This window comes from Pongo abelii, chromosome 6, assembly GCF_028885655.2.
Source record: "Pongo abelii isolate AG06213 chromosome 6, NHGRI_mPonAbe1-v2.0_pri, whole genome shotgun sequence".
Classification (NCBI taxonomy): domain Eukaryota; kingdom Metazoa; phylum Chordata; class Mammalia; order Primates; family Hominidae; genus Pongo; species Pongo abelii.
Genome location: NC_071991.2, coordinates 144,862,548 through 144,884,426, shown reverse-complemented (window position 1 = coordinate 144,884,426; position 21,879 = coordinate 144,862,548). Strand labels below are relative to the sequence as shown.

Here is a 21,879-nt window from a genome sequence, read left to right as displayed (position 1 = left end):
CTGATCGTTCTTAGTATCTCATCATCCTTGATATCTGACCATGTTCCTCCTGTACCACCCCACAGATGATGTCTGATCACCCTAGCCTGTTTCTGGCAAGAATTCTGGTTAGGTGGATTTGGCTAGAAACCCCTATACCCCTGGATTGTTTCTTTGTAGTAATTTTCTATCCACTGACCCAACCCTGCTTTTTGCCTATAAATTCCCGCTTGTCCTTCCTACACCTGGAGTTGAGCCCAATCTCTCTCCCTTGCTGCAAAATTCCATTGCAGTGGTCCCTGTGTTTATTGCAATGGTTCTGAATAAAGCCTTCCTTACTATGCTTTTAACATGTCTCTTTGAATTTTTTTTAACACTGATTATTCATGAAATATGAAGGATACGTTTAAAGATTTCTTTTTCCTTGTGTTAAAGCACAGTAAAATCAACTTCATAGGATAAACTGTAGACTTATTTATGCTTCCCAAGTAATCACTTGACACCTATCACATATTTGCACCAGATACACAAGGCATTACAGTTTTAAAAATTTGGCCAGTAGTTTCTCTACTTAAGAGCATTTTAGATATAGAAGATATTTGCTAAAAAATTCACTCACAAAATAATATTTAATTTACATATCTTTAGTGTTATCTGTATTATTTTCACAGTCAGATCATGATGTTCTTTTAGGCTAATCATTTTAAAAGAGCAAAATCAGTATCAAGAGAAAAGAAAGCAGAGCGTGTCAATGGTAAATGGCCACAGGGTTAAGCCAATTCTTGAAAGTCAAAGAGTTTTTGTAATTTTATGATATTTTTCTTTGAAAACGTCTTGTAATCATTCCTTAAATCTGAATATTTCCAATGCAAGCCAGTTGTAAGAGCCAGAAAAAGGCAAAGGCATGTAGAATATCACAATAATTGTAATGATAATTAGTTTAAAACATAGCTCTAATCAAATTTTACTTGTGGGAGCTATAAAAAATGTCTTGGGAAACTTAGGCTACATAATAAATACTTTCCAATCTCCAAGCGGAAAAACAGTTTCTGATGAGATTAATATGTTCAATTTCAATGTGTAATTCCTTTTTTTGTGCTCTTTTCTTTTATGCATATAATTGGTAAACAAATAAAAAAAGTCTGAAAGTTCTTTGGGAATTAGATTGAAAATTTTTTTCTCATTGATATTCTCATAATAGAAAGTGATGGCTTAAAAATATTTTTTTTTAATTAAAAGCTACTACATACATGGTACTATGCTTATTACACCTGGGTGATGAAATAATGTATACATCAAACCCCCATGAGACATAATTTACCTATCTAGAAAACCCTATACATGTACCCCTGAACCAAAAATAAAAGTTAAAAAAGTATTTTTAAAAATGAGGAACATTGCATAAAATAGTAAATATTGATTTGAATATTTTCAAGGACAAGTAGTTGTTTTTGCACAATCAATTACTGCTTAAAATGTTAATTGACACTGAGTTTCTAGGTTACTCACTACAATTAGGGGAGGACAACCTCCTCTAGGAAAAAAATGGAAAAAATAATCACATAATAATAATGGACCAGAGTGAAAATATTAAAAATACTAAGAAAAATATAAAACAAAACATTAACTAAAAGGTTTGGAAGCAGTAAATAAAAATAATTTCCAATTATATAATAGTAGCCAAGCCAAATTAAATTAACCATTAACAATTTACAGAAATCGCTAAGGTTCTAAGTTGTGATTTTCTCATCTCACTCTAAAATTTAACAAATTGTTAGTCATTTGGTTAGAAAAAGTTGGCTTTTGCCATTAATACTAAATTAGCATTTAAAGAGAGACATATTACACAAAAGTGAGATAGAGTAACCAAATACTTTAGTATTAATGAAGGATATTCAGCACTATGTGAATGTGGATGAGAGCTAATTTTCAGTTTATACTTTAAAGGGCAATAAATAGTTTATTTTCTACCCCCCTCTCCAACCCCAGTAGTATTGTTGGACCACTGATGGAACAAAGGCCAAAAGGAAAAGATTACAATTAGGTGGTATTTTTAAGGTGGAAGTATATGCATGAGGAGGTTATTTGTGAATCAATATTTTTAAAGGCTACTTTTATTATAACAGCTTCTTAGCTTTAAGTCAGGGTTCTCCACTTGCTTATTTCTAAACGGCAAGGTCCCCAAATTAGAGACTGATTGGAATTTTAATTTACCATAGCGGGTTTTAGATGAGTAGATTCTTGACCCTAGATGCAGCAGAAACAGCATTCAGCCAAGACTTGATCTGAGGAATTTAGGAATTGACTGAGAACCCATCAAAAGAAACTAGAAGAGACAGGATGCTGGGAATTTTGTTTGGGAGGGAGCTGTCCATGGTTCCATTAATTTTGGTGGAACTATGACCACATAGACAACAAATTCCTTAGTTTTGGGATGTATAGGTCAAAAGTCATTTTCAGGGAAACACAGTGAAGTGGACCTCAAATTGTGAAAGGGGAAGGAGAAAGTGTAAAACAGTGGAAAGGGGAGGTATGAGCCTTTTCCTCAGGAAGACCGGTGTCATCCTTGACACTTTGGCTTTCACACCCCGTATCTCACCTGTCTGCAAGTCCTGCTGGCTCGACCTCCAAATGTGTATGCAGAATTGATCATTACCCACTGGCTCCGCTGCTACAATCTAGTCGATTTTCTTTCATCTGGATTACTGCAATAGTTTCCACTGTTCTCCCTCATCGAACTACAGCCTTTTACCAAAACAGCAGCCTGAGAGACTGTTTTAAAATAAACTAGATTCACTCGGTCCAACCTTCTCAGTCATTGTTAAAGACCCTTCACAATCCAACCTCACTTTTTCTCAGCCACACTGACTCCTTTTCCTAATCGCTCCCTGCACACACCAGCTGGATATCGGGTTACACTTGCTTTTCCCTCTACCAAGAGTGTTCTTCTCTCCCATCTTCTCATGGTGTGTGTGTTCTCACTGCTTTGAGATGTTTGCTCAAATGCTATCTTCTTAATCAAGGGTTTCTCTGGCCATTTAAAGATAATCCTCAATCCCCTCCCAAGAACTTCCTGTCCCCTCCCTGATTAATTTTTCCCCAAATACACTCATTTAACAAATGTTATTCGTTTACTATCTTGCCTAGAATGTAATCTTCCAAGAACAAGCATTTTTTCCCCTGATTTGTTCACTACCTCAGCATGAACAATAATGCCAGGTTTTCAGAAAATATTTATTAATCCAAGCTCTACTACTTGTTAGTTGCCCATAATCTCTTTGGATATAAATGAATGAATGTAGGTCTTAGTTCTATAACAGACAGTATGAATGAAAACATCAAAGCGTATTCAAAAAGATTTGCAAAAGCAGGCCTAGAAAAAAGATAAAAAGATTTACTATTTCAACCAGTGTAGATAAAAATCAAACGTTAATCTAATTACAGTTTGAGTTTAAGGACTTATATTTTGAAGGAAATAACCATATTTAATTGATGGCATTTCCTTTTTTGGTGGGGATAGGTGGGGTACAGAGTTTTGCCCTGTCACCCAGGCTGGAGTGCAGTGGTGTGATCCTGGCTCACTGCAATCTCTGCCTCCTGGGTTCAAGCAATTCTCATGCCTCAGCCTCCCAAGTAGCTGGGACTACAGGCACGTGCCACCATGCCTGGCTAGTTTTCGTGATTTTTTAGTAGAGATGGGGTTTCATCATGTTGGCCAGGGTGGGGCCTGACCTCAGGTGATCTGCCCGCCTCGGCCTCCCAAAGTGCTGGGATTACAGGCTTGAGCCACCATGCCTGGCCTGAAGGTATTTCTTATGAGAAGATTTTAGATATAAGACAGCCGACTTGCCCAGCATTTATATGTTAAATGTGAGGACATTTCTTACTGCTGATAAGGGATTTAACGTATATCGATGGGGTGCCAGTGGTGTTCTCTTGAACTTTTCATGTTATTTTAGTGTAAACAACTCTCTGGGAACACTTCGTAATACTTCTATGGTTTTAAGCTTATGCTTCACGGTTTAGTAGATGCCCATGGTACAAAATTCCAAGACAAGTACAGTATGACAAAAAGATGACTTAATTTATTCTTAAATACATGCTATTTTGGAAAGGGCACTACATTCTAAGGAAAAATGAGAGCAAATTTGAGACTTTTTTCTTCTTTTAATTGCAATATTTGTGTGTGTGTGTGTGTGTGGTTGTTTTATTTCCAGTATTACTACTATTTACAAGTAAAGTCTTTAATAATTTCATTTATTTGGTAGTGGTAGGTTCCCATGGCACTGCATATCAAGGTCAAGTTACAAATTCCTTTGTTCCTGAAAATTTTTTGGGTCAACCAAAGCAATGAAGCCAGATTCTTTCCTCTTGTCCCTAAGTATAATCCTGCTCCGAGGATTGCTGACCCCAAGTCTTAGCTGGGTGTTCTTTTCTCTCTACATTATATGTGTAAGGACCCAAATGTAACGATACAACATTTGGTTAGTTCCACATAGAATGTACTTTCAAACCAATGACACATTTTCTTATCATTTACACTGTTTTTTACACAAAGCTTTCCAATATTTATCAGAGATAAGTTCTCTCTCTTATGCATATGGACATGAAATTCCCTTGGAGAATTTTAAAATTGACTTCCTTGCAATTCTATAACTGGTCCCATGCAGAGGTTAAAAAATCACATTCAGAAATTTGACCATCAAATTCTTATGACCAGCACATTTTTGTCCACTATGCACAATACTTTAATTTTTGTTTTTCTGGTGTTTGAATGCCTCTAACTTTTAGTTATCCACATTTCCCAAATTATATGTTTGACTTTTAACTTCATAAGAGCCATCTGTGACAATAGATAATATAAAATTAGAAGTATGAATCTCCTTTAGGAAGTATACACATTTTTAATTAGAGGGGGTTGTAAAATAGAGCATTTATACCTTACTGTGTGCTAAATTGTATCCTCCAAAAAGATACACTGAAGTCCTAACTGTGAAACCTATGAATGTGGCCTCATTGGGAAATAGGGTTCTTGCAGCTACAATCAGGTTAAGATGAGGTGATAATGATTAGGTTGATCCCTAATCCCATGAATGGTGTCCTTATCAGAAGAAGGAAATTCGGATGCAGAAACACAAAGGGGAGAAGACCATGTGAAGATGGAGGCAGAGACTGGAGGGAGGTATCTATAAGCCAGAGAATAACGAGGATTATTGGTAACCACCAGAAGCCAGAGGAGTTGAAGGATCCTCCCCTGGGGCCTTCAGAGACCTCAGGATCCTGTTGAACTTCCATTTTAGACTTCCAGCCTCCAGAACATTGAGAGAATAGAACTATGTTGTTTTAAGCCATTGTGTTTGTGGTACTTTGATACGGCATCCCTAGAAAATCAATACACACCTTCAAAATTTTGTTTAGGATTCAATTTGCACACTCCTGAAATGACACATTGTCTAACTTATATCATTTGATAAAACGTGTCTCATTCCATTTTTTTTCTTTTTGGGAGAACAATGAAAAAGAGCTAGAAAACAAACTTCTAAACAATGGATTTCCTGTTGGTACAAAAGCAAGGCAGCTGATACTTCACAGGGCTGACAAGTGGATCCTGAATGGGATGCTGCAAGTTCCGTATTCTGTGATGGATGAGCCAAACCAAGGATTTCTGGGAAACTATCTGGGAGGCTTTTCATGGAATGTATTCCATCACTAAGAAATTTTCAGGCAGCCAAACGCTTGAAGGAGTGTTGGTATTTTCCTATAATAAATAGCTAAGGAGCCTGATAACCACATCCCCTAATTATTTTAAAACATAACTACTTGATAAAAATCTATATTTACATACCTATCTGGTTAGCTTGTTTTTGCCATTACTTTCAATGGCAAAAATCCCAATTGCTTTTGCACAACCTAATATTTAAAATCCATGGTCTATTTCAATGAGGATTGAGAGGCCATTGTTATAGACTATATGTTTGTGTCCCTCAAAATTCACATATTGAAACCCTGAGCCCCTGTGGGTGGTACAGGAGTGGGGCCTTTGGGGGCTAATTAGGTCATGAGGGTGGAGCCCCTATGATGGGATTGGTGCGCTCATAAGAAGAGACTTAGGAGTGTGTGCTCTCTGTCTTTCTCTCTCTGTCTCTATTTTTCTTCAATGAGAACATACAATAAGAAAATGGTTGTCTGCAGCTTCTCATTATGTGCCCTCAGCAGACATGGAATCTGCCTGCATTTTGATGCCTTGGTCTTAGACTTCCCAACCTCAAGAACCATGAAAAACATATTTCTGTTGTTTAGACGACTCAACCTATAGTATTCTCTTATAGTATCCAAAACTGACCAAGACAGTTATGTACTGGTGAGCTGGAAAGAGATGTGCCCTCTTATTAAACTTCATTAACATAAATCCTATCAAACTCAGGCCAGCTCCACTGCCCTCTTTTTCTCTTGCCTTCACCACTTGCTTTGGTACCTTCCTAAGACCTGCCTCTTTCCCCATTGCGTTCTTTAGAACTCCTCTTCCAATAAGACTGGCTCTAGAAGCTTCTTACCTCTCCTCTTCAGCCCACAGCTCCTTTCTCTTTTAATGATAACAAAAGAGATAATAAAAATGCCCAAAATAAAGAAAATTTAGAAATTTAAAAATCATACTGCTGTCTCATAGCCATGGGTTCTGGCCTGTATCAGAAAGCTTATTACCACGTAAACAGTCAATAGGTAAATTTAATTATTGTGTTTAACATTCTTTTGATTATTAACATTAATGGAATGTTATCTAAAAAAATTCTAGTTGAAGGAAAATAAAACATGTTAAAGCAGCTAAAACACACTTTGCTGAAGAAACATCCCAAATAACGGATCTCTTTGTCTGCTTATTCCCAAGGGAAAAAAAAAGTTAAAAGAATTCTTGGTGATTAAACATCATCTGATCATGGATGTTACAAAGGAGAAATAAGACTTTGCCGGCATTAGCAGGGAGCAAGCAGAGAGAGATAAAATTGCACACTGGAGTGAAACGGCCCAGCCTGGGCTGCAAAGAAAGCTGCACAACCGGGACTTAACTTCAAAAGAAACAAAATGTGGACGTATTTAAGGGTTTGGAAACAAAACAGAGTGTAGGATGACAGGAAAGCCTTTACTTGAGGCTTTCGGTGAGCAGGAAAAATACTTTTCTTCAGTGAGTGTAGGGGAAGAAATACTTTGAGTGGTGCAGAAGTTGATGAGAGGCCATTAAATAAATAATGGTCTGAAGTCACCAATGTTCCTTGTGAGGCTCTGTCTCTCACAGAGTTGAAAGAAAGGTGAAGATGCATTGGAAAGTCAGTCAGCATTTAGCATTCCCTAGGGTCAGACCCCAGGTTTAAGTTTACGCCACACAGTGTTCAGAAAAGAGATTCTATTGCCATTTAATAGATGAAGAATGTAAGATACAGTATTAAAGGATCCACTAATTACGTGATAAAGCCAGATTCAAAATCAGGTGTGCAGGATTCCAAAGCTCGTGTTTTAGAACAAAGGCAATTCTCCTTTCCACTATACTAGTATTTCTTAAGTTGTGTTTATTATAACATTTGAATCCTACTTTAAAATTTTCATCACAGATGGTATAGAGTTGTGTGCATTTGTGTTTTAGTTAAAGTTGTGATCCAGAGGCAGTTCATCTTCTGATCAGGAATCCACAAGTAAGAGGTGTCAAGAGTTTTAGTGCAGAAACGGTACACCCACCCCAGAGGAGGTGACTCTTAGATTTTTGCTATTTATTCCTCATATCGACCTAATTCATTGAATCAACAAGTCCTCTAATGAATTGAATGCCAAACTGGGTTTTCTTTGGTGAAATTAGTGGTCTGTTAGATAGCATAAATGTTAAAGAAATGTTAGAAAGGAGATATCAATAGTGAACTTAGAGGCACTAAGGGTATGTGGTTTGGCACAACACCTTTTAGAGACACACTCAGCCTTGTGTGAAGATGGTAGAAGATTCTGGCAAGGCTTGTAACCAGAGTTCTTAGAAATGCTTCTGGAGTTAGGATCACTTAGTGATCCTGTGCCAGCCATTTGCTGAGGAGGCTTTCTGTCACCTGCCACTAGCTCTGGGTGTAGCTGAATCCCATCATTCAGCATTGCTGCTTTGGGAGAACATTTTATTCAAGGTGCAGCAAGTCAGAGAGCTGGGACCTCACTGAGCTTGCAGAAGAATGTTTATTAACAGTGTTGTGCTTTCTTGGTAATACTTGTTCATTTAATAAATATACTTATGGGCATCATAACTTGTCCTGTGAATTCCTTTCTTTTGCCCCCTGGGGGCAAAGCTATAGGAGACTAGCTAATTCTCATGAATCCCAAACTTTTCCGTGACTGATGATGTTTTACAAAAAGAATCTAAAAGGCATGTGTGCAAATTGGCTAAGGTCAATCTATAATTCTGTTTCTCAGATTGTGTTTATCAGAATCACTTGAAGTTTTGAATTCTTCAATTTCTCATCCTCTTGAATTTCAAAGTTCCAGAGGTGGGGCCTGAGAGTCGGAAAGGCAATGAGTTCTTCTCATGATTCTTACACACTCAGGATTCAGCTAATGATGATATAACAAAACAAGCATCATGATCATTAGCTGACAGTATATCCTAAAGGCAGACCACAGACCCAAGAGAAAATCAATATTCTCCTGACTGCTGGACTCAAAAACCAGAATCTGTAAACTGATGTAAATAGCACACCATAAAGACCTCATATCCTATAAAGTTTATGCCATGAATATGTAGTTACAGCTATGTGCTCGCCCCTCTAGATTGAAATCGATAAAAACTGGCCTTAGGCATTCAAGGAGCTCATGTGTGGCCAAAAATATTCCAGTCAAGGGATCAGTAGAGATTATCAGTAGCTTTCCCACTGACAACTGTGATCTATTTATGATCATAGCAATGAAAACTGTTTGCCATAAGCCAATCATATTGAATATTTTTTGGAGGGTAACCAGTTTGGCTACTGAGTTGTTTTTTTCTCACATCAATATGTCCAGTTCATTTACTCATAAGACAGCTTGTTTGACTTTCATCTACTCATCAAATATTTATTGAGAGTCTTTTAAAAATCATGTAGTCTTAACTTCCAACAAATATTATGGGAGATTAAAGAAGCAGAGCCCTAGTTCATGATTTTTGTCTCTAAGCTGTCACTAATTAGATGGGGAGAAATGCCCTGGTATGGGACTCAGAAAACTTAAATCAAGGTGCTAGCTGCAAACTCAGTGGCAAGTCAGTAAATCGCCTAGGGCCTCCTCTGTTTCCTCTCTAGACAATTCATAATAGTGATGTCTTGCCTATTTTGTAGAATTTACTAATTCTTTCATAAATATTTATTGTTCATCTACAACATTCCAGGATTTTTTCTAGGACCTTGAGGAATATAGCAGGGTATGAGATAAACAAGGTGGCTGCTCTCATGTCACCTTACTCTAAGAACTAGAACACACACACACACACACACACACACACAGAGAGAGAGAGAGAGTGCTATATAACTATATATTTAAATAAACAAAGTAGATATGTAAATACAAATGGAAACATTTTCAGAGGCAAACATGTAACATATAGATTTTAAAGCTTAAATAAAAGCCTTTTCTAAGCATGTGATTTGTTTTTTACATCTCACATTGTATGATTTAGGACAGGAAAGACAATAATCTAACAAAAGATGTATTGATCTAAACAATGTACCGAGCACTTTAATAAAATATGTCCTCATAATGTATTAATTATGAAAAAAATCATTTTCTGACAGGACACATTTTTTCAATTAGAAAATATGACAGGTCTTTGCTACAACACTTTTTCACACATAGAATTTATCATTAAGATAATCTTCTTCTTACTAATCTTTTCATTACTTAAGAACCAAGATGTTTGTGACAACATGTCTTCTTTTGTAAGGTAGACTGTGGTAGGCACCTTTAAAATGGCACTCAGGAGTCAATGGCTCTTTGTAATCATGCCCTTGTGAAATCCCCTTCCTTTAACGGTGGACAGGATTTAGTGACTCACTTCTCACAAGTTGAAAATAATAGTAGTGATAGGATATCACTGCTAAATTGGATTAATTTTTTAAAAAGTACTCATGGTTTTTATCTGGAGAACTTCCTGACTTACTGGCTTTCCCCTCCTCTCCTCTCTTTCTTTCGTTTTCCCTCTCTCTTTCTCTGCCCAGTGAACCCCAGGAGAGGCTACTTGAAGAAGGAAGGTATTACAGAATCAGAGGCCACAGAGAACTGCGGCATCCCAGCCAGCACCAACTGTCAGCCAGGTAAGTGAGACCTACTGGAAGCAGACAAGGCTTCAAATGATGCAGCCACAGCCAACAGTTTGACGTCAACCTCATTAGAGACTCGCTCAGTTAAATTACTACTGAATTCCTGATCCAGAGAAACTGTGAGATAATAAATGTTTGTTTGAAGACACTAAGGTTTGAATAATTAGTTACATAGCAATAGGTGAACAGCAAATAACCCAAGGACCTGACTTTTGAGGATTATGAGGATGAATTTAGAATCTCCTTTGTTATACTTCAATGATTTAAATTAGGCCAGAAGAATATGGTGACATCATCTTAATATCTTCATCAGAAAGAAACACAATTTTTCCTTTTCTTTTTTTGTTTTGCTCAATGGAATTACAGAGTTTGTTTGTTTTGTCATGAGATCTACTGAGTCAGTTGAGTCAAATATAAATACTTCATAATCAAACTTCATTTTGAAACCTCGTTTTTTGCAATGTATTAGTAACCAAAAAGGAATGGCATTCTCACCTCCAAAAAAGTACTTCTCGCCAGTTTTAACTTGAAGAGGACTATTAGTTCGAACTGCTGATGCTTCATCTCCATCGATGGTGAGAATAGCAAAATTTTCCTTGGCTAGGAAGCGAACCTCGTGCCACTGTCCATCATTCAACCCAGAACCTGGTAAGTACAAGATAAAAGTCATTTCTTTTCTTAAAATTACTCAGCTGAACACAATTTCCAAAATCAACAAATCAGGATTTTACAAATAAAAGTATTTTTCTCTCAGAAAATACAGTGCTGCTTACAATTCAAACTGATGTCTCATGTCTCTTTAACATCATCATAAGTGGTTCTATACTCCACCTAACTGAATAAGGCATAATATAACCCAATCAAGTAGAGAAGCAGTATTAATACCACTGTGTACTTAGGGAAAGAAATGGATTGAAAAAAAAGTCATTTCGATGACCTCGGCCTCCCAAAGTGCTGGGATTACAGGCGTAAGCCACCGCATCTGGCCACTGAGCACATTTTATGATTATGTGCTATTTTAACTTAGTGAATTATGAACTATTTTAACTTAGTAATTTATTTTCTGGTTAGCTTTGCTAGATCTTATTCTCAGACAAGAAAATGAATTTATGGCTTTTATCTAATGTCTGTCTTTGTTTTTAAAATCTTTATTTTCTGTATAGTTTGTTTTCTCTCAATAAACACATTTGGTGAGTATAGTTTATAGAAATTAAGTACTAAATAATAACTGTGCATGTGCAGTTATAAGTACTAACTGACCACTAATAGTCATGGAAAATAATAATAGGATTATCTGATCATTTACAAATAAGTTATCTTTATAATGGAGTACATGATATTAAAAAAAGACAGCAAAATAAATCAAGAATGCATATCCCCAACAATGGCACTTTATTGTTGCCTGATACAGCAATCTTTAGAAACAAATTTCGATTGAATTGTCCATTAGCTGGACAGTAGCTTAAAGCTTTTGTTTAGTTTGTGTTCATTTTATGAAGAATAATCAGAAAATTAAAAGGCAAAAAGAGGAGAGCAGCCAGGAAACATAAGCATCTGGACAAAGTTTAACATTGGGTAGCAGAGAAAACCAAGGGGGCCAGAGTGGCTTTCTTTGACTCTGTGAAGGCCTGTACTATGACAAGGTGGTGGATGGGGGGTATTTCGTGCTATTCTTCTTCAGATGGCACAATGTAGAATCCACAGGTAGAAGTTACATGAGGACGTGCTTCAATTTCACAAAAGAAAGAGAACTCTAACGAATAAAGGCATCCAAAAATAGAATGAGAGCAAATCGATGACACACAGATCAGGGCTCCAAGCTCCTGATAATTTATACCAGGAATCTGAAAAACCACAGTTTGTGGCTGAAATCTGACTTGCTGCCACCTGTTTTTCTATAACCTGTGAGCTAAGAATAGTTTTTACTTTTCTAAATGGTTGAAAAGAAATCAAAAGAAGAATAATGTTTAGTGACATGTGAAAATTATATACAATTCAAATGTTAGTGTCCATATAAATGTTATTGGAATGTAGCCAAGTACATTTATTTACATACCACGTGCCCTACAGCAAGAGTCAGCTGCATTGGAAACTATACAGTTCATAAAGCCTAGGCTATTTACTACATGTGCTCCTTTATAGGAAAATCATACATTACTAGTTGGTTTATACTAAGAAATAGAAAAACTATTTTAAAGAACTTAAGGGCTGTTGGAGCTTAGAAGATAGTAACATGTTTGCAGTAGTTACTCATAGTAAGTATTATTACACATAATTGCCCCTCAGGATTTTTTTTTTTTTTTTTTTTTTTTTTAGGATTTTCAAATTTTAATTTAGTAATACTTACTGAGCCTTTTTTTTTTTTTTGTGTGTGTGTGTGTGTGTGTGTGTGTGTGTGTGTGTGACGGAGTTTCACTCTTGTTTCCTAGGCTGGAGTGCAATGGTGGGATCTCAGCTCACTGTAACCTCTGCCTCCTGGGGTCAAGTGATTCTGCTGCCTCAGCCTCCCAAGTAGCTGGGATTACAGGCATGCACCACCACACCTGGCTAATTTTGTATTTTTAGTAGAGACATGGTTTCACTGTGTTAGTCAGGTTGGTCCTGAACTCCTAACCTTTAGATCCACCCACCTCGGCCTCCCAAAGTGCTGAGATTACAGGCATGAGCCTCCGCGCCCGGCCACTGAGCACATTTTGTTTCAATCAAGAAAACAGTATAAAATCCCTGCTCTAAAGGAATTAATGCAAAAGACTTTCCAAATTATAAAATTTAGCATACAAGCGAATGTATGTATAAATAGTATGCATAATATAAATAATGTAATAAGGCAAACAGCTACATGAGCCCACTATCATCTCTCATCTACCATATGATCCAGCAATCCAACTACTGGGTATATACCCAAAAGGAAGGAAATAAGTACACCGAAGAGATATCTGCACTCCTATGTTTGTTGCAGCACTGTTTACGATAGCTAAGATTTGGAAGCAACCAAAGTTTCCATCAACAGATGAATACAGAGTATTTCATTACCCCCCAATTGTTCCTCTGATTTCACTCTTTGCACTAACAGTCTAATCTCCCCACAAAGTGGTATTATCTTTATAAATGTATAACTGAGATCAGACTATTCCCTATAACAGCTTTCTGTTCTTTTTGAACTCACGAAAAGTACTGACTAAAGTCCTTTTGGTGAACTAAGATGCGTCATGTGAACCATCTGGAATGCCTCATATGAATTATCTGCATGGTTTTGCTCCCTCACAATGGGTCTCTGTGCAAGTGTCATCTTAAGAGAGAGGTGGTCTTTCCTAGCTATTCTATATAACATATCATTTTCCCCTCTCTCCCAACATTCCTTCTTTTCTGAGCTTTATTTTTCCTTATAGCTTCTCATTACTAAATTTATTATATGTTCATTTACTAGCATACTTACTAATTTTCTGTCTTCTATCACTTGATTATAAGCTCTCTTTTGTCTGTTTTCTTCTCTACTAAAAAAAACCCCTACAGTTAAAACCATGTCTGGTACATAGTAGGTGTGAATGAATAACTGAATGAATCTGAGGGAGTGATCATGACCAGGAATCTGGCACTCTGGATTTCACAGATGGCCAAGTAAATGATGAAACATAAAAAAGCAATAAAAATTGCACCGGAGTTGCTGACTATGGCTTCTCAGCTCTACACGGTAATGTGCAATATGACTAATTCTAAGGGTAAGGATTAAGTTCAGTGGATAAAATTTTTTTTTGTTAAGTTTAATTTAATGTCAATAGATCTTCCTGGAAATCTCCATCATCCTAAGCCCATTTGTAATTGACCTTCCTCTGTTATCAAGTTCTTTTTTTTATTATTTATTATTATTATACTTTAAGTTTTAGGGTACATGTGCACAATGTGCAGGTTAGTTACATATGTATACATGTGCCATGCTGGTGTGCTGCACCCATTAATTCATCATCTAGCATTAGGTATATCTCCTAATGCTATCCCTCCCCCCTTCCCCCACCCCACAACAGTCCCCAGAATGTGATGTTCCCCTTCCTGTGTCCATGTGTTCTCATTGTTCAATTCCCATCTATGAGTGAGAACATGTGGTGTTTGGTTTTTTGTGCTTGCGATAGTTTACTGAGAATGATGATTTCTAATTTCATCCATGTCCCCACAAAGGACATGAACTCATCATTTTTTATGGCTGCATAGTATTCCATGGTGTATATGTGCCACATTTTCTTAATCCAGTCTATCGTTGTTGGACATTTGGGATGGTAAATGAAGTATATCTCTTCATCCCACTCTGGCTGTTGCCCGCAGAAAACTCCCATACATTTCAATGGCTTTCAATGATGTAGAAAGAGGAACAGGCCAGACACTAGGTATGCAAGGGACGGTAGTTACTACAGCCTCTCAGACAGACTCCAGTGGGCTCGAACTCAGTTGCCCATTGTAGCAATCTCCTTATTAAAGAACCTTTTTGTGGCTTTCCACCCCAACTTGTCTCACCTCCCCTCTCCCCGATTGCATTTATTGGACCAGTGTCAAATAAACAATATGCACCCATATTCATATATCAGGGTCTACTTTTTGGTACTTATAGGTTCCTTTGTAAGATAGTTCCTCACTGGAAAAAGAAAAAGGCATGATTTAAGTCCAAGTTCTCTTTCTGACAAAAATATCTTAAGTCATTTAATCCCAGAGTTTTATCTTTCCTGTCCATACAAAAATTGGGAAAACAATAACTGTTATTTCTTATCTTTCAAATATTCTGAAGAACAATACAAATAAAATCTCTTGTACTATGAAATTACTCTATGCCTGTAAAGGCTTATTTTTGAAGTTAGCTGTCAGGCAAGCAGCAGTGTTTACTGAAATAGTTCCATCTCAAGTGGGTCCCTTTGGGTATTCCCACGGAAGTGATGCATTGAAGACTCTATCTTCGCCATAGCATTTCCCTTTAAAGTACAAAGTAGGATCTATTGTTAACTAGAGGACTACATGGTTTTTTTGATTTTTGTCTTTATAATTTGACAAACCCTGCTATGAAATACAGTTTTAGGACATGGATCTCAAAGATATCAACGTGATATCTGTTTAGTCCCCAAATCCAATCCTAAATAATCACATGTCCAGAGATAGACCCTTATAAAATATCTTTGGTTATTCTAAATGGAAGAACAAGAAAGCCTTTCAGAAAATTCCATGAAAATTTCTCCATCACAAAATTAATTTAGAAATGGAACATCCTCCTTTTAATTTTTCATGGCAAAAGGTCTATTATTCTAATCATATTAAATTAAAAGGTTATTTTATTTTCTTCCAGGAACTTAATTACTAGAGAAACTAGAACCCGGATTAAAGGATCCTTGCTGATAGCAGCCACTATCAAAGCTTAAGCTCTTATTCCTATTCATTTCATTTCCAATTATTATTTTGAAATTTTAATGTTAATTATCAAGAGGTAATACCTCAGTAATCTATGATAAAAATGGGTCCCCAAATGTAATGAAGTTTATTCTTAAATGTGGCAAGAAAGACTCAATGTCTTATAGAAAAATGTGCTGCTTCTTTCATATTTTCTTTATCTACATCTTATAACAAATAGTATCCTGAAGGCTCTCTCCAGAGAAGAATAGAATTTCATGATCTTTTTATATGTTGGCATATACAGTATAAAGTTCTAAGCTCTATGTGCTAGCCATGGTGATACGTTACTTGCATTTGATTCATAATACCTCACATAATTTTTTTAAACAATTATCTCCAGTATATAGGGAAGGACTGAGTCTACCAATCTGTAAGCATCCTATAGATGGTAACAGGTAAAGCTTAGAATTTGAACTCAGACATAGTTGGTTCTGGAGCTTGAATAAATAAACAACGAGAACCACAACAAAACACATTATATAGATGCTGTGCATCCATGATCAGATTTTTCTTATACTATGCAAACACACGCGCACACACACACAACACGCGCACACACATACATGCGCTCACGCTTGCAGGTACACACACACGCATGCGCACACACACTTCCATTTGCTACCACATCTGGGGAAGTGCTCAGTTTCTGGGGATATCCCTATCTTACATAGCATCAGGTCTGGAAATAAAATGAGGCTTTGAGTAGGTGGATTAAGTATTTGTATACTATTACTATTAGTATTTATATAGCATTAGAATGGTGGCTGGCAGATAGGAGACAGTATATCTATATTATTAAGACAAAAACATAGACACTTTAATTCATTTTATTTCATAGAAAAGTAAGCTGAGACACATTTAATAATTTGTCTTTCATCAGGGTGCTGTGGCTCACACCTGCAATCCCAGCACTATGGGAGGCCAAGGCGGGTGGATTGCCTGAGGTCAGGAGTTTGAGACCAGCCTGGCCAACATGATGAAACCCCATCTCTACTAAAAATACAAAAAATTAGCCAGGCGTGGTGGTGGGCACTTGTAATCCCAGCTACTTGGGAGGCTGAGGCAGGAGAATTGCTTGAACCCAGGATGCGGAGGTTGCAGCAAGCTGAGATCTTGTCACTGCACTCCAGACTGGGCAACAAGAGCGAAACTTCATCTCAAAAAAAAAGATTGTCTTTGGCGTTTACTATCTCATAATTCCAAATATTAATGTAGTGATAAGCTTTCTAAACAAGAAATCAATGCAGTAAGTCTTTACAATGTGGAGATCATAAATTTCACCTACAGGACAACTAAAAAATGCATCTTAGCCCTTTGTTAATGGGAATCTGAGGCTTGGGAAACATATACAGTGACATTGGAAACGTATCCTATATCTTAAACAACTAAGACAAAGGTGAAGATGATTTGTTCCACAGAAATGTGCAGATGATTCACAAAGTTAGGGCAAAGACACTGACATTAAAGCTGCCTGTGCAGACATTAGAACAAAATTATTTCTAAAAAGTGAGAATGAAAAAATGAACTTTCTAAATGATTTATGTATGTAATCTGAAAAACACATAAATATTATTGACATCTTCACTTAGGCCTTGACAGTTTATGTGCAAGTTAGTAAAAATATAAAATAATCCAGGGAAAATGGAGAATTGCCTTATATTTGGGGTCATAATATATTCAGGCACACATGGAGCTTGCCCCATAAGAGGCTGAGATCAAATTGGAACCCGGTGTGGTATGTACCATTGTTATAATTCTGTACCACATACAGTGTGGTATGTACCATTGTTATAATTTGTAATGATAAAAATGTTTCAACTGTACCTTCTAAAAGGAAACTGATATTCCTATAAAGAGGATTTAACCTAAAACCAACATCTTTGAAACCATATTCCAGCACCTTCTCGTTTTATATTTTTATAAGATAACTAAATTGTTTTACAATATTTTCTCTAACACCTCCCTAGCTTATAATTGTTAGAAACATTTGTTTTGTATGCAATTGTAAAATGTTAATGAAAAATTTTCTATCTGTGCTTTCTAATGTTATTATTTTTAAGTAATGTATTATTTTTAAGTAATATTTAAGTAAATAATAATGTTATTATTTTTAAAGTGAGACTCTTGAGGTGGTTGCTTTGATTGAACAAGAAGAAACAGATGTTGCTCTTATTAGAGACAAGAAGAAAATACTGGTTTAATGAATGTTGAAAAAAAGAAAAAGAACGTATTTAAAATATAGTAGCAGATTCACACTTCCGCCATCAAGAGGCAGAATAACACAATCAACAAGAACCTGGGCTCTGAAGTCACACTGTCTGGATATAAATCTCATTTCTGCTCATCTGATAGCTGGGCCTTCAGCAAGTTAACCTTTTTATGCCTCAATTCCCTTTTCTATAAAATAGTATTATGAAATAATCTATTTCATAGGGTTGTTGTAAGATTAATTGTATATATTACCATGTAGAATATGCCTAGCATATAGTTAGCACTCAGTAAATACTAGTTATTTGTTTATATTCAGTGAGTGAGCTTAGTTGTCTAAATATCAACTTGGGTGGTTACTCAGGAGGCTGAGGCAGGAGAATTGCTTGAACCTGGGGTGTGGAGACTGCAGTGAGCCAAGATTGCACCACTGCATTCCAGCCTGGGCAACAGAGTGAGACTCCATCTTAAAAATAAATGAATTTAAAATATAAATTGCTTTTTTTATGTACAGATAACTTCCTCTCCCATATAAATATAGTAATACAATTTCAGTGGTAAGATATTTGTTGATTTGGAAAGGTATCTGAATACATCTCTTGGTAATATCAGAGTCAACAGTTTTCAACATCAATTCTGAGCTATGCAATAAAATCAAGCTTCTTTTTTTTTTTTTTTTTTTTTTTTTTTTTTAATGGAGTCTTGATTTGTCTCCCAGGCTGGAGTGCTGTTGTGAGATCTTGGTTCACTGCAACCTCTGCTTCTCAGATTCAAGAGATTCTCCTGTCTCAGCCTCCCACCACACCACCACGCCCAGCTAATGTTTGTATTTTTAGTAGAGACAGGGTTTTGCCGTGTTGGCCAGGCTGGTCTCAAACACCTGACCTCAGGCAATCCGCCCGCTTTCTTAATAGTTACCCATAAATTTTATCCTTTCCAAAATGTGTCTTTTCTTCAATTATTTAACACATGTGGTCCTGAACATCTGTGAAATGTTTCTAAAAGTTAAATATAATGCTAAGCGAGGGCGTCTCATGGTTAATAACTTGAGGAGACTGATATGAACTGGAGTACATATTTTCCAACATATTTTTTTAAAATACATACTATTGAAACAGATTTAATTTCATACTTTAAAAATTAAATGTAAAAACGTGATGTTGCTTCATAATAGATATCCCCAGTTATTCAATAATTCATAATGATAAAAACGTTTCAACTGTACGTTATAAAAGGAAACTGATAATCCTATAAAGAGGATTTAATCTAAAACCAACATCTTTGAAACCATATTCCAGCACCTTCTCATTTTATATTTTCATAAGATAACTAAATTGTTTTATAATATTTTCTCTAACACTTCCCTAACTTATAATTGCTAGAAACACTTGTTTTGTATGCAAATGTAAAATGTTAATGAAAAATTTTCTATCTGTGCTTTCTAATATTATTTTTAAAGTAAGACTCTTGAGGCAGTTGCTTTGATTGAACAAGAAGAAACAGATGTTGCTCTTATTAGAGACAAGAAGAAAATACTGGTTTAATGAATGTTGAAAAAAAGAAAAAGAATGTATTTAAAATATAGTAGCAAACCAAGATGTAACATCTGTTAGAAAATGCTTCAAGTAAAATTACAGTGACTGGAGTTTTCAGTCTTGTGATCAATATTCAATCTTGAGAGCAAAATTTCCTAGAATATGAATTCATCTTTAGGCAGTTACAGGGTTCTATGATGTGTTACTAATATATCTTATTAATAATCAATTATCCTTTTATGCAATAAAACTTTAAAAAGGTATATAAATTTTCATATAAGTATGCCATGCACTATTTCTTATCTATAAAAATTCCATATCATAAGAAAATGGATCCATTTTGACCTTTCTCATTTTCACATGCCAATCTAAACTACATTATAAATATGATCAATTGTTGTCAGATAAAACATGTAAAAAGGTGCTTGGGCAGGTACAAGGTACTTTTGCTTTTTATGATAAAGAAACTGCCAAATGCTTTATTGTAAAGTTACAAAGAGTCACTTTGTAATGTGTGCTTATTTTGGAAAAATCACTTGAATAGAAACTTTAAGTAAAACAAATACATTGGGGAGATCGTATGTCTTGACATTTTTTGGATGTGTTATTAGAAATGATCACTTCACAGCTGGGTGTGGTGGCTTACGCCTGTAATCCCAGCACTTTGGAAGGCAGAAGCAGGCAGATCACTCAAGGTCTGGAGTTTGAGACCAGCCTGACCAACAGGGTGAAACCCCATCTCTGCTAAAAATACAAAATTAGCCAGCATGGTGGTGCATGCCTGTAATCCGCTACTCCAGAGTCTGAGGCAGGAGAACCACCTGAACCTAGGAGGCAGAGGTTGCAGTGAACCAAGATGGCGCCATTGCATTCCAGCCTGGTCAATAAGAGCAAAACTCTGTCTCAAACAAACAAACAAACAGAAATGACCACTTCATTTATTTAATATGGTGAATCTTAGGGATGGATGGGATGAATTCTTTTCTTACAGGCACCCAAATTGTTCTAAGAAAAAAGGATCTAGGCAGTGGTCCTTATCTTGTCTGCACACGAGAGTCATTTGGGAGAGCTTTTAAAGTTCCACCCTGATTCCTCCAAATCATTAATTAGAGAAATTAAGGCACTAAATAAATGGATATATATACCATGCGATTCTAACTGAAACCCAACAATATAGTTTTTGTAGAAATGCATGAGATGATTCAAAAATGTTTAAGAAAATGCAAAAAAAACCCTTAAATATTCAAAATAAGCAAAAAAGAAAAACCAAGTTAGAGAACTTATCATTTGATTTCAAGATTATAAACATATATCATGAGAGAAAGATCATAGACTCAGATGTAGGTAGTCAATTGTTTTTAACAAAGGCACCGAGGTAATTAAATGGCTAATGAAAAGTGTCTTTTTCAAAAAATGATGCGAGAACAACTGGATAAATATAGAGAGGATGTATTTTTGACTTCTACTTTATACAATCAAACAAAAAAATAGTTCTGAATGGATTTGAGACCTAAGAAAACAGAATATTTTCAGGACCTTGGGGCTAACAGAGGTTTCCTAGAGGTCATCAAAATCACTTGATAATTTGAGATCCATCAAATTTAAAAACTTTTTCTCATCAATAGACATGGTTAATAAAATCCACAGCAAGAAAGAGACTAGGAAAAAATATTTTCAGTGTATGTATCTTAAAATAGAATATACTAAATATACTAAGAGCTCCTATGAATCAATAATCACTAGAAAAAATGGGCAAAAGTCACATCCCAAATAAAGACCTATTAATTACTCATAAGCACATTAAAAAGTGCTTTACATTATTAGTCATCAGGGAAACCAAACCCATGATATATAATTGTATACCCATTTCGGTGGCCAAAAATTAAAAGGACTAACTAGGATCTAGAGCAATTTGAACCCTCATGCATTGCTGGTTGGAGTATAAAATTGTACAATCTTTTTGGAAAACTCTGGACAATTTTTAATAAAGTTAAATATATATTAATCCTATGACCCAACAATCCCCCTCCTAAGTATGTATCTACCAATATCAAAATGTATGTTGCAAAAACACTCATACAGGAATGCTTAACAGCCTTATTCATGACAGTTGCAAATTGGAAATAAACACATGTACATACAGTGTATATTCAAACAAGGAAATATTGCTAAATAATAAAAAAGAAAAAGAATGAATTAGTGATACAAGCAACAGCATGAATGAATTTTTTAAATATTGTGTTTTATAAGAAAAACCTGGACATACAAATAACATTTTATGAATATGTTCATAGAACTAGTTTATAAAATAGTTACAGAGAGGGGAATATCACACACCAGGGCCTGTTGTGGAGTGAGGGGAAAGGGGAAGGAGAGCATTAGGACAAATACCTAATGCATGTGGGGCTTAAAGCCTA

General features: G+C 35.9%; 1 protein-coding gene and 1 long non-coding RNA gene across 2 annotated transcripts in view; one reads left to right on the top strand and one right to left on the bottom strand.

Annotated features, from left to right (window-relative positions):
* The window catches only part of CNTNAP2 (contactin associated protein 2), a 2,266,356-nt gene that overhangs the window by 1,091,451 nt on the left and 1,153,026 nt on the right, over window positions 1-21,879 (bottom strand). Inside the window, 1 exon segment of the mRNA NM_001133793.1 lies at window positions 10,788-10,937. Coding sequence (NP_001127265.1) covers window positions 10,788-10,937 — 150 coding nt within the window.
* LOC129060515 (uncharacterized) overlaps window positions 10,867-21,879 on the top strand; it is a 54,068-nt gene continuing 43,055 nt past the window's right edge. The window contains exon 1 of the long non-coding RNA XR_008527314.2: window positions 10,867-10,940. This is a non-coding gene — a long non-coding RNA (uncharacterized LOC129060515). The remainder of the gene's footprint in view (window positions 10,941-21,879) is intronic.